The 14,064-nt window shown below is 43.2% G+C and overlaps 1 protein-coding gene across 3 annotated transcripts in view; it reads right to left on the reverse strand.

The window, feature by feature from the left end:
- Positions 1-13,754, reverse strand: part of Pcdh19 (protocadherin 19) — a 98,020-nt gene extending 84,266 nt beyond the window's left edge. For 2 of the 3 annotated variants that reach the window (XM_038317098.1, XM_038317097.1), the window contains exons 1-2: positions 11,608-13,754; positions 7,599-7,926 (exon numbers count right to left, since the gene is read on the reverse strand). In XM_038317098.1, the coding sequence (XP_038173026.1) occupies positions 7,599-7,926; positions 11,608-13,754 (2,475 nt within the window). Of the gene's footprint in view, positions 1-7,598; positions 7,927-8,610; positions 8,752-11,607 lie in introns of all 3 variants that reach the window. The other variant, XM_038317096.1, reaches the window with a different exon arrangement.
- Positions 13,755-14,064: the final 310 nt, after the last annotated feature.

Genomic DNA, 14,064 nt, shown 5'->3' on the forward strand with positions numbered 1-14,064 from the left:
CCTGGCACTCAGAAGCTTAATGAAGCATCAGAGGACTATACTCATGAAGACAGTGCTTAAGCATCTGACATTAAGAAACCCTGGTGCTAGTCCACTAACGCTGAGCTCAAGGTGCACACCTGCTAGACACAAACTTCTTGTCTCCCTAAATCCCAAACATGTACAGGTCTCAAGCTGTTCCTAACACTGGTTCGTCAGTCTGTCAGTCTCGTTTCTTTCGAAAATCCATTCTCTGCCATCCCAAATCAGTTAAAACAAAAGTTATAAAGGAATCCTTTCATATTTCAAGGTAATTTCTGGGTTCTACCTAATCCAGGAAGTCATCATTTTACAACCTAAGGGGAAAAGGAATAAACTCAAGAAGAGAAAGTCAAAAGAACTAAAAACAGTCCAGGCAGGTTTGTGCCATAGGCTTACTAAGAGTGTAGCTGGAAGGGAATGACTGAACTAAATCTGGGGAGATATACATTTTTATTTTAATTTTTTTAATCTGTAGAAAATAAGAAGTATAAACATTTGCTAAATCCACACAACGTATATCTGTCTGGTCTGGACTGTATATTTTTAACTATTACATAATTGCATTTTTAATTAAGTGAAATCCAACCAGGAATTAACCCATGAGAATTCGGGAGCCAGTTAGCTTCCAAGGGAATAAGGAATTTGACCCAGCTATCAACACTTATGTAAATCTTGACATGGTAATGAGCCTGTTTTAAGCAAACAAAATACGTAAAACTTCAGACTTCCAAAGGAAATCAGTTTAGAGTTGATTGTTCATATTGTATTAGGATCCTTTCCTTCAGAAGGAATCCACTCTAAGTTTCTTTAAATGCAGAAGACCACCCTGGTTTAGATAACAAAGGGTCTAATTTGCAAAACAAGCACTCAGTGATTGTCAACTTTTCAGGAACACACCTACCAACAGAGTTTATCTCTAGATCCTCCTGGGAGTCTGTTGGTTTTCTGTTCAGAGGGAGAATGCACTTGGAAGTTGAAGACCTACTATAAGCTGCTGGCAGTCGGGTTTGGCCATGAATATATGCGCCTGGGAAAGTCATGTGTTTTAGGGTGGGGGGTACTCGGCATTGAAGCTAGCTCGCTCATGTATGCGACTGAAATATATTCTAGCCCCTTTGCTTTACTTTTTATTTTGGGATGGGGATTCAGTGAGTCGCTTAGGGTGGTCTTGAATTCACTTTGTAGACCAGGCATGGCTTGAACTTGAGACACTTCTTCCTCGGGCTCCCTGGAGCTGTGATGACACAGCTGTGCCACCAAGCCCAGGACATTTGCCTTTTCTGTAACTGTATTTTCTTGACCGTGGAGTCCCTTTCTGATAACTATTCCAGGAATTCTATGGAGTTTTGTAGCTGCAGCCAAAATTTTAAGCAAAACACTAAACAGGAGCCAAAAAGGCTTCTTCATGGGAACCCAAGCTCCTGGGGCTGACAAAGCCTATCTCACCAGTGACAAGACTTTTGCTCACCATTCCTGTGGGGGACACAGGGAGGCATGAGCACACTGGAAGCTGGTGAACCCACTAAGCAGCCTGCACAAAAATCTCTCCTCATATTCAACAGGAAATGAAACTTGAAGAGCATTTCCCTCTGCAAACAACCAACCCTCCGGGACTTTCACTTCAAACCTCTCAATTGTTTGAAGTAAATGAAGCACATGTTAAAGGCCAGCCAGCCACACATCAAGATATCCAGCCTCTTCTCCTTGGGGGAAAATGGCTACTCCAGCACCAGCCTCCCAGCTTTCAGACACAGAACTCTTATACAGATGCCTTCATTTAGCCACATCTGAGACATTATCCAACCAAGCCTGGCCTCCCTTAAACCAGGGGCCGTCAACATCTGAAAGTCCAAGCAGCACTATGAATGAAAGACTCTATCTAGTTTTGGCGGCAGGTAGCTCCACCTTTTTTCCATTCCTCTAACTCCTTTGTAGCTATCTCCTGCATGCTAAGTTTCAGCATCTAGGCACAGTATATGGACTCGAAAGTAGTTCAGGGCAAGTTTAGGGAGGAAATGGGACAGCCCTTTCACTTTGTAAGTCTGACTAAGAGAAGAAAAGCAGGTAGGACCACTATGATCCTGCGATAAGAGGAATTCCAAAGCCCCAGAGCTTTCTCTGGAAAATGTCCTGCCTCCAGATCCCTGGGGAGAAAATCTCAGGATCATTAGCAAGCACTCTGGCTAAGCTCAACTTCAGGGAAGGTGTACAGGGAGAGAGATGATCTCTCAGGTAACCAGTTAATTGCCAATAAGGAATGATAATAATAAATTAGCAAATACTAATGTAAACGAACTCAGTTCTGCAGCAGTTGCGTGGAGACGACAGAGGAACAGTTTATTCTGAAACACATCTTGCTGACTGATGCCCGCTGGGAAACACACTACCTCAGCTAGTTGTGAAGCAGGCCAGTAAACATACAGTAGGCAATGAGTGGCCCAAGAATATCTACTGGTAAAAGTACATACAGCCCTTGCCTTTTGAAAAAGTCAAAGGCATTTGGGGGAAGCGTTGCCCTTCCACTGCTTCATCCTGTAGCCTCAGGATTTCTGTTGACCTTTGACTTCAATGAGTCCAAGATACCCTAACAAGGAAACGTTTTTTAAAAACTAAGTTCACTGGAGGAAAGGTTTGTTGGTTTGCTTTAACTGCAAGTGATATTGTGCGGTACCCATACTATCCAAACTAGCTTTATCAGCGTTACCAGGTTTCTCTTGCTTTTCTGGATCTGTTGTCTGTCTTGACTGGCTTGTGGTTATCCACAGCCCAAATTTTTCTCAACTCATTGCAAATCCCTAACTTCTTTGTTTGAAGGAACAAAGCATGCTGAGCTATTTCTTTTGTTTTTCTTCAAGGCCTAAATGATGTTTTATTGTCTGTATTTTCCATAACATAGCCATGCATTCAAACATTTTTGCAGAATAACTGGAAGCATCCATTCCCACCTGTCACATATATCCTTGTTCTGCAGATTCTTCCTCTGCTACATTACTATTTATATTGCTGTTACACCAATAACTTGTGTAAAGCAAGCACACACAAACACACAATTTGGATGTTTCACACCAAAGATGCAACATTTTGCCAGGAAATGGTTTCAACCTAAAACACAAGGAGAAAAATTGAAGGTTGTGGGTAAGTCAAAATGGAACAGAACCCCCATGAATCTCTGTGGGAGCTTTGGAAGTTTGTGTGCTATGCATCACTCACAATTGGCAGCTCCAAATCATTCAGCATCAGAAACTAAACAGTTAAAGCATCTCACAAACCTTAGATCTATTTGGACCACCTCACCTGCCCTGAAAGCAAAAACAGACAGACTCTACCCAAATCTCCATTCTTCATAGGAAAAACACAAAGTCTATTTGCTCCCTCTATTGACCAGAGCCACTACTGACCAAAAGGGAATACAAGAATGCCAATGTGCAAAAGAATAACATTTTCTAGAACCCAGACGCACTCACTATTCATGCTTACATCCACGTAATATCAGAAGAAAACAAAACATGGCGCATTAAGGGATTCACAGAACAAATTACATATTTTCAGAAAAATATTAACAAACTAACAAATCTAATACCTTTCTTCTTTTTTAACCTCCTCTTTTCTTCTGTCTTCTGCACACACACACACACACACACACACACAGACCTCATTCTCACATAAAGTTGATAAACTAAATAAACTAGGATGCCAAGGAATGTGAATCTCACCTTCCAAGTTAAAATACTTCAAACGTGCACGACATCACTAATTCTAAAAAAAAATCTTCTGCAAACAGCAAAGATACCTTCCAATTTACCTCCTCATATTTGCATACAAATCCATAAAATTGCCATAGCTGGCATCCCAAGCAACAGCAGAGGATGGAAAAGTATTCATATCCCGTTCTGTAGGAGGCTATCTATGCAGTGCAAGAAGCTAAGTTCCAATTCTCTAGACAAGTGCTCCACTCCCTTTACCTAACCTACATAACCACATTCAGATTCCTTTTTCCATGTTCTTAGACCTGACAACTTTCAAAGGTAACCAGGCTTATGGGTAAAAAGGTCACCCTCGGGGCTCAGGGTAATTAGTGGCAGAGCACCAGCTAACATGCACCGTAGGTCTTGGTTTGAGCCCCACCACCCAAACAAAAGCCAGAATCAATTCAACACCAAGCCTAGATAGCTCAGCATCTAATTTACATAAAAATAATATAAGGCTTGCTTTGGAAGGAGAAGTACTAAAAAGCATACAAAAGAACAAGTGGTCATAGCTATCTTTTTGATGCCTGCTTGGCAGTTGAATCCTTTGAGTGCTGTTGGTTCCCCAGCTAAATTGTGAACTCTCTGAGGGCAGAAGTTTCTTTCCTCTTACACTTATTTGGAATCTCCAAGCTACCTATTACATAGCGTGGACACGGAACATTGCAAAAATACTTAGTGATTTAATGCAATGGTGATCCATTTCTAAGTTTGGTGGAGTGGAAGCAGCAAGGGGCAAGCACAGTAGTTCTGAGTCTACATACTTGTCTAACTACTATGTCAAATGAGCCCTATTACCATACAAATAATAAAAGGAGTGTGTGTCATAAAAGGTAACACAGCAGAAGAATCTAATATAAAGTCACCTTTGGTTCCAATCTGAAGAGTAAGAATGTCACGTATACTTAGGAAATGAACATCGTCTAGAATTGAAATTGTATTATTTGTCTGTTTCTCTTGAGCTGTCTGATGGCAAAGATCAAGTGTTTTATTTTTGCATCACGAGCAAACAGCAGATACAGTATTTGACAAAGTCAAACTATGCAATAAAGCTAGTTGGTTGAGTTAATGAACAGACAAAAATGGTTTCATGAAATAATATAAAAGATAATTTTATTGTCATGACGTAAGAATCATCTACTTATTACATTATAGCACTTATCACTCAGTACTATAATTGTTTAATAAGTGAATTGTTTCTTGAATGGATTAGTCAATTAATGAGGAAAGTGTAAAGGTAGGACATATATCAGAACATTATTATTCTATGAATCTTACTGCACAATATAGCAGCATTTAATATCTCATATTGCAAACTACCTTTTTTCATGTTGACCTTGTTATAATGTGCATTCATTGAATTCATTTTTGGTTTGGTTTGGTTTGGTTTGGTCTCTGGAACTACAGCCCCTACAAGGAACCCTACAAGGAACACACATTCAACAAATAACAGTTAAATAAATGCACCAATCATTCCTGTTCTTCCTGTCAATGTTGAGTGGCTTCTTGTTTGAAAGAAAAGACGTGTCATTTTTTCCTATTCAGAGCTTCATGGTGGATACAGGGTAAACATCTTGGTGGATGCTTGGCTATGAGCCCTCCAGGACTATGTACTGGAAATACACATGTATTTCAGTCTAAGCCCACATACCAGATCTGTTCAGTTTTGTTAGACAAAGAATAGCTGGCTTTGAGAGTCAGGGAAAGCAACAGAACTGAGACTTTAGCTTTCTAAAATTGTTTTATCTGGTAGTTAGGAGAAACTCAAAAAGGACACCACGATACTAGGCGAACCAGAAATCATAGTTACTATCTCCTGCTTCTTCCACATATCCAATAAACATCATGGCTCCCTTTTCTCAGGAACTTGAATTGATTATAAAATAATCACTAAATCTTCAGGATTCAATACTTTTTTGTCCATTTCCCTGAGCAATAGCAAACCAGCAATGGAATATCAATAGTAGTATTTTCATCTTCATTGTTCAATGATCATTATGAATCAATGGTCTGGTTACACCACCTTGTAGGTATTAATTACACAGAGCCAGCCTAAATTCCTTTTTGGTTATAAGAGCCTGAACAAACAGACGTAAGTGAATACCCTGTTGCCAATGGTGAATCTCCAATTTTCAAGTAAAAAAAGAAATTCTACCTTTTTAGAAACACCTATTAACCACAGACACTCTTTACAATTCATAATGCTTTATTTTTTTCCTTGGAAAAACTGTCAATAATAGATGTACTGACTTTTTTAGCTGAAGAAACAGAGACTCAGTGGGGTTGCATGGTAAAGGGTGACTCCTGGACTCAAAAACTTGGTCTATTTGATTCCACTACAAACCCTTACCTCTCAGTCTCTGTGACTGAACAATTAGTGGTCCACAGTATCTCCCCAAGCAGTGTATGATTAGGGCCCTAGCAGTATTAAGGGTCATTAAGTCATTAATACTTAGAAGTAAGTTTACATGAAATAATACTAGACTTTCAATAACTCCTTGTTTATGGGATTAGGTACTTTAAATGCTGGTACTTTTGTTGACAGTGGACTATTATGAGTTTCTCATTAAAAATACTGCTTTTCCATGCTATAAATTCTGGTAGGAACTATTTTTCAGGAACTAAGAGACACAATGTAGCAATGTAAATGGTCCTTAGCACCCTTTGCCATACAAAACTAATACAAACACTAAGTCCATTTTATGTTCACACCATTGCCTAGGTATGTCAGTGTGAATCGTTCCTAAAGGCAGAAAGTACCACACAAACACTAAGAAGTACAGAGCAAGGTGTTCTACTCCTCCTTTCTGTGTGATCTTCTCTTGGAGGCTGAACAAGTTCCTCAGCACCTCTGAACCTTCTTTTCATCTTCCACCAAAGAGAAATCTATCAAGATATCTGATTGTGAGCTCTTAATGAGATGCTGCTTGTAATGGTACACAGGAAAACTGTTGGGATGCGCTTGAAATCTATGAAATCGCTTTTGTAAGGACCAGAAGGAGAGCATGTCTCCCAGTGTATCAAATTTCTACCCAAAGAGGGATTTAAGCAATTCACAGAAAATGAAACCAACTTAAGAACTTGTTTTTAGCCTTCTACCCAGTCCCCCTCTTTCTGCCCCTTTTACCATCACTGGTGCATCACCCTACTATCCCAAAAGAGTTCAATAACCAACAAATATTTGGCCTTATTTAAAATTTAAAATTCCTCCATGAAATCACCCAAACTGAAGAGAAACAATTAATTTAAATTCATGGCTATTTCATACAATTGTTCCTATTAGTGACAATTTCAACATCCGCAACTGTCAAACGATATTACCAGAACTGCTAAGAAATGGCAATGTGACTTTTTAAATTTAATTGCTCGTCTCCTTTTAACCATAGACTCAGAAAGATGGTAGAGAACAGTAGTATGAGAAGAGAAAAAGCAAACTTGGGAGTGGCTTTAGGACTCTGAACCACCAGAAGAAATTGGAGTTGAAGCATTATAGGGTTTCAATCATTTTCAACACTGCTTGGCAAGCCAAAGCTGCTGCCACTGGCTTTTGAGCATGCATACTTGCAACAGGTGGAGCAATATTTGACCATTCTGGGACATTATGAAGGCATGTCAAGGTTCAGATCATTTGCGTTCAGATTCCCAACCCCACCCCTTACACAAAAACCCTCTATGTTAAATCATTCTTTGTCCCCAAAGGCACTATTACCAAATACTGCGTATGGAAATAGGCGTAGACAAGGAATGTGCCTCCAGAATGGCCAATGGTAGGGCAAGCAGCCTCAAAAGGAGATCTGGGAAGACCTCCCAAGAGCGCTTAGCTGCACTCACCTCAGGCAGGGGCACACCATTGATGATCAGATCTGGCTGCTGGGGACCCTGGCTGTTGAAGGAGTGGTGGTAGATGTGGGTGGCAGTAGTGTTTCGGGTATTCTGGTTCTCCACATTCAGGAAAGTGCTCTCAGAGCGACGGCAGCCCAGGGGTAGTGTCTGCTGGTGGTAGTCGAAATAGTTGAGGGACGAAGTAAGGGAGGAGCAACTGACAACATTCATCTTGTCTGTCTCCTCCACATCCCGAGGTACAAGGCGGATGTCATTCTTACTAATTTTTTTCTTCTTACTTGATTTCTTTTGATGCCCATAGGAGTATTCAGCGATTCTATGTGACAGAAAAGGCAGCACGAATAGATAACACCTTCCCAGACCATATACTGATGAATAAACATTAAGCACCCCAGAGGGTTGCACCCCATCTCTGTTCCAGCTCCTTATTCTGGTGCATTACATCATCGAGTTTCTCCCTGTGCTTTTTGCATGCAAAAACAAGCTGAGGGCCATGAAGTCTTCATAGTAAATATGCTAACCTCCCACCAACCCTCCCAAAGAAATTTTCAAATTTCAGATTTGGAATTTTTTTATTGAGTGGCCAGTGAGCAGGGGTGGGGGATATGTGGAAAGTTGAGCCTATGGGAGAGAGCATGAAAATGCTCAAATCTGAAGCTTCCCTGGAACCCAGAGGCCATATTGGGCGAAGTACAAAGTAAGTACCAATTTAACATAAAAGGAGATAGAGGGAATTAAGAAAAGCCCTTGCCCCTTGCCACTGCTCCTAGGAATTTGCAGTATGGCAAACATCGTGGATCAGCTTCCTCTGCGATTAAACTGATCACTTTTAGACTAGGGTAGAGGTTCAGACCCTGTCCTCCAACAGCTCCTAGCTCTGCTCATCCACACCCTCCTCCCTGCCTTAGCCCAGCTCCCTTCTACTTTCCACCCTTCCCCCTCCACTCCTGGAGAAATCTGATAACCAAGCCCATTTGAATGAGGGGAAAAGCCTTTTTACCTCTTTCCCCTTAGGCTCACTTTCTCCTCTGCCTTTTTGTCTTGCTGCTCGCTAATGGGAGAAACCGAGACGCAATGCAGACACTTGCTGTTTAGTCCTTTTATAAAACAGCCGAGGAGACAAGTGATGGTTAAACAATTACTGCAAAGGAATTTAAAGGTTAGTGCATTCAGCATCCTTCTCCATTCAGGTGTACCTACAAGCAGCTGTGCTGCAACTGGAACATAAAAAGCTCAATTTAATTAACACTGACACAGACCCAGGAACGTGCACCAAAGAAACCAAGCATTAAGAGACTTGTCAAAAGAAACACATTAAAATAAAGTCAGACTCTCAATGTCATGTATTACTTTGCACATAATAAATTCAGCTTATTGTTTGAGAATTCAGTCTCTGAGCAATAATCAGCAAAACAATAAGGTTAATAAATAATACAGGTTGGACTTTACAAGAGAAAGAGTGTGCCTGTATTCTCACGCAACAAAGCTACTTGTCAGAATACAAAAAAGGGAACCCTTTTCAAGCAGCAACTGCAGATCATCCCACAAGTCCCATAAATGAATGCATTTCAGGAAGAGGTCCTACAGGAGCAAAAAACTAGAAACACCTGCCTAACCACATACATAGAAAGACAGGCTCCTGAACTTTAGGATTCTAAGAAGTCTGAGCAGATGGCGAGTTTGCATATCTACCCATATCCACCAAGGCAAATTATTGCTCTGTCCCTGCGACCTACCTAGAGCTAAGCAATTTATTTCACCTCGCCCTTTTGCTCTCTGTCCAGACTGACTTAAAATGATGGCAAATTGATGATACAGAGGATGAGGAACAGATAAAATCCCCCAAACCTCAGGATTAGGGTTACATTTCTTTTCTAATCTGTGTACTGAATCAATGGGAAGTTCTAATCATTTTGTTTACCCATGATGAGTAAGTTTGGCAAATGCCCCATCCAATTATTCAGCTGAGGCATTCATTGCACAGCCCACTCTGTATTGACCAATTATTTAATTAAACTGTACTTCATTAATTGCAAGCCATAGCAGTGAAGAGTGCTTTACAAAATCCACATTTGGGTGAAGTTGGAGAGCACTGAGATTTGCACTTTTTCCCCCAATTCAAATGCTCTCTTCTCTGTTTAATGATCTCCCTGGCAAGCTCTCAGAAAGAGCTCTTACTTCTAGTCATATATCACCAAGAAGTGGCAAACCCTTCAATATCTTTATTTCAAGCTGATTTCCTTTTCATCATGGAAAGGGTCTTGTGCATTTACTTTATGCTGAGAAAATGGCTTAAAAAGAGTCCCCTTTATCATTATCTCCATGTAAATAAAATTTTATTGACCCTGCATTTTTTTTCTCCTATAAAAATCATCATTGGCAGTCACAGGTTTCAAAGGTAAGAGCAATATTAATTTCCATTTCTCCCATCTGAAGTGACTTGGTACTGAAGGAAAGAAAAGTCACGGCCATTTCACTAGTAACAGGATTAAAGCATTTATGAGGCATTGCAGCTGCTCTTTTATGGCACCTGATTGATATTCATGTGTGGTTAGCATTTGTCTACTAACTTGTGTAATGCAGAGAATAGTAAAAGGGAAACAATAATTGCATGGCTGTTACATATTCAGGGAGCTCTGATTCACAGAAGTGTGTATTTCAGAGGGTGTCAGATACAAATCGGACCTACAGGAACATATTTTGACTGATTAACATGCAGGCACAGATGGCACAAGATACAGTGGATGTGTAGGTGTGCTGAAAACACACACAAGCACACACACACCTTGGCTGGAAATAGCAGCACCATTCATTTTCAGCAAAGTAAAGAAAATAAAAATAACTTTTTCAACTGTTTCGATGAGACACTGCTGGAAAAAATTATATGCATTATCCTAAGTAGGATTCTAGAAATTCGTAGACTTATTTCTTCTGTCAAATTGCAAGAAATCTTCAACAAGAAACTCTAATGTGTTAACCAAGACTTTCAAAAATATTACATTGCATCCCATTCAAGTTTCTACAAATCTCCCCTCTCTTCTTTTTCCTCTCCTCTAGTTTCCCCACCCCCACACACATCCTACACACACTTCAGAGAACTGTAACATGTCCATAGTGACATCCACTGGTAGCGACCAGATCTTAATGCCACAGCACAGCCCCACATTAGAGAAAAGCATAGCCAACTCCAGAAGACTGCTATTTTTACAGAAACATCTGGATACAGTCTTGTCTCTTATTGGGATGTTTGGTCTTCACACACCAACCAAGCAGATATTTGAAAACATACAGATGCCTGACAGAATTTCACTTTGTATAGCCAGATGTCTAGGGACTAAATACAAAACAAGCCAAGAATACTCTAAAAACCACTAATGACCTGCTTCCTCACACACTGCTTTCTCTCTTCCTCCTACTCTCTTTTTCCCATCATAAACTCTCACTCCCCAGCTCTCTCTTGAGTATAACCCCACAGCAGGACAAGGCAGATGCCAGTACTCCATCTCCTTTCAGCTCTTGTCTGCAAAACATTGTGCTCCAGGATAACCAAGCTCTCAAATCGTGATACATAGAACTTTTGCTAAAAATATGAAAATCTGTCTCTCTTTAGCTCTCCCTCCCTCCCCTCCCTCCCCTCCCTCCCTCCCTCCTCTCTCACTCTCTGATTCTCCCTCCCTCCACATCTCTCATTTTTTCTACCTTAACTTCATGGAAGACAGCTGTGCAAATTTTAAAATGATAATTGCTTTTCTGCTCATCATCATTATGTGACAGAATCCATTCAAACAGTAAATGATTGTCTTCCAGCAAATTGTCAGATCAAAAGAATTGATCAACGTGGACTGTCACAAACTTTTCACCCTCCACAATGAAGCACTGCGAGTATGCTGCATGCATTTAAGCAGGAAACAAAAGCACTGGGGGTTTTACATAGACACAAATATACACACCTTACTCATTCAAAACACAGAAGCAAATAAAGAAAAGTTGGCTCTACCTGCAGTTGTAGGTCCGGATCTCTTTGTTGTCACGCTTGCACTTGATTGCCACGAATATCATAGTGACAAAGAGGATGCCAGCAATGGAGCCCAGAGCAATAATGAAAATCAGGGATAAGTTCACAGGGCCCATTGACTCTTGGGCATCAAGAGCCGGGGACAGGTAGATTAGGATAAGGGCAGAGGCAGAAAGAGACGTTTTGCCATGGTCACGGGCCACCACTATCAGCTCATAGGAAGGCTTGGAGTTTTCATTAAAGGTGCGAGTGGTTCTGACTTCTCCATTGACCTGGTCTATTTGGAAGAAACCGCGGTCACCTTCTGTCATGTCATAGGTGACTCGGCCATTTTCACCCTCATCATAATCATCTGCCCTAACTACAGTCACCAAGTAGCCTATGCCGGCGTTTCGAGGAATATAGACCTCAGCAGTGCCATTGATCAGGGGTGGGGCGGTGATTACTGGGGTATTGTCATTGACGTCGAGGATGATAACCCTCACTGTGACATTGCTCTGCAGCGAGGGAGAGCCGCCATCCTTGGCCAGCACCTTGAATTCGAATGCCTTGGTCTGTTCATGGTTGAAGGATCTTAGCGCATAGATATCACCAGAGTTGGGATTGATGGAGACATAGGTGAAGATGGGCATGTCTCGCACCTGTGATGGCACAATTTGGTAGGAGACACTGCCATTGAGACCCATGTCGGGGTCGCGGGCAGAGACAGAGAGCAGATAGGCGCCAGGAGTGTTGTTCTCCTGTACAATGACTTGGTAGTAAGGCTTGGAGAAGTGTGGGTGGTTGTCATTCTCATCATTGATGCGCACAGTAAAGGACTTGGCACTTTGCAGCATGGGCACGCCGTTGTCTCGAGCCTGAATTGTAAGATTGTACTGTTCGTGCTGCTCGCGATCCAGCCGTCCATCAACAAGGATAGTGGAGAAGCTTTCATACTCCTGAAGACGAAAGGGTACATTGCCCAGCAAGCGGCACTGCACACGTCCATTGAGACCTGAGTCGCGATCAGACACCCGAACCAGGGCAATCACGTAGCCCGGGGGGGCGCTCTCGCTCACCTCCACAAGCTCGCTATTGACCGACAGTAGGTTGATAATTGGCGGGTTATCGTTAGTGTCCAGTATGTTGACGGTGACTTTGCAATGTGCGGGGATAGAGTTGGGCCCCAAGTCCTTGGCTTGCACATCTAACTCGTACACCTGGCCCTCTTCATAGTCTAGCGCTCCGGTGACAGTGACTAGGCCGCTGTGTGGGTCAATTTGGAAAAGTTCACGTGTGTGGTCATTGACATAGCCATAGAAGGAGTAGATCACCTGGCCATTGGTGCCCTCATCTGGATCGCTGGCATTTAGGCGGATGACAGGTGTATTGGGAGGTGAGTTTTCAGGCACACTCACTGAGTAGGTGGACTCTCCAAACACCGGGTTGTTGTCATTAGAGTCAGTCACCTTGATGCTGAGGCCAACTGTGCCCATGTGGGGTGGGTCGCCTCCGTCGAATGCCGTGATGCGAAAGTTGTACTGTGACTCTGTCTCGCGGTCCAGGCTCTTCTCCACTACGAGTTCGGCAAAGCGCGAACCGTCACCCCGCGTCTTTATGTCCAAGCCAAAGACCTCGTTGGGAGTGAGCTCATAGGTCTGCACACCAAAGCTGCCCGAGTCAGGATCGTAAGCGCCGTCCAGTGGGATGCGCGTGCCGGGACTGGCTGCCTCAGAGATCTCCAGCTCAATCTGTGCAGCCGGGAAACTGGGAGCATTGTCGTTCAGGTCCTTGATCTCCACCTTAATCACACAGATCTCCATTGAGCTGGACATAACCTCTAGCGAGATGATGCACTTGGGGCTCTGGCGGCACAGCAGGTCTCGGTCGATCTTCTGCTTGGTGACCAACAGACCTGAGCTGGGGTTGATGTCCACCAGGTGCGGAGCTGAGTTGGACACCACACGGAACGTAGAAGCTTGCCGCGGATCCATCGCGAAGCCTGCCTCCCGCGCATCCCTGGCCACGTTAGCGATCACCGTCCCGGCGCGCTGTTCCTCTTCTACTGAGTATTTAAGGTTAATCAAGGCGGCCGCCTGGGTCCACAGCACTGCCAGCAGCAGTAGCATCGGCAGGAAGGGAGACTCCATGGCTGCGCGGGGCTCTGCCCGGCCTCGCCTCAACACACCCCTCCGAGGCCGTCGCCGCCGGCGCTCCAGCTTCCCGCCGGCTCGGGCCGCCTGTTGCGCGCGCCCCGTGGCCCCGGAGGCCGCGGGAGGAGTCCCGCCCAGGGCAGCCCGGCGGCGTGCAGGACGAACCCGTGCGGGCTCCAATGCTGAGGTCGTAGTGGACTCGGCGGCGGCTTTCTGGGGGCCCGGGGGCTCCGAGGGGCCAAGGGAGCGCCGCACCGCCCCGAGCCCCCTCCCTCCAGCCCGGCTATTCAGTTTTCCTCCTTCAAAG

Source organism: Arvicola amphibius, chromosome X (genome assembly GCF_903992535.2).
Source record: "Arvicola amphibius chromosome X, mArvAmp1.2, whole genome shotgun sequence".
NCBI classification, from domain to species: domain Eukaryota; kingdom Metazoa; phylum Chordata; class Mammalia; order Rodentia; family Cricetidae; genus Arvicola; species Arvicola amphibius.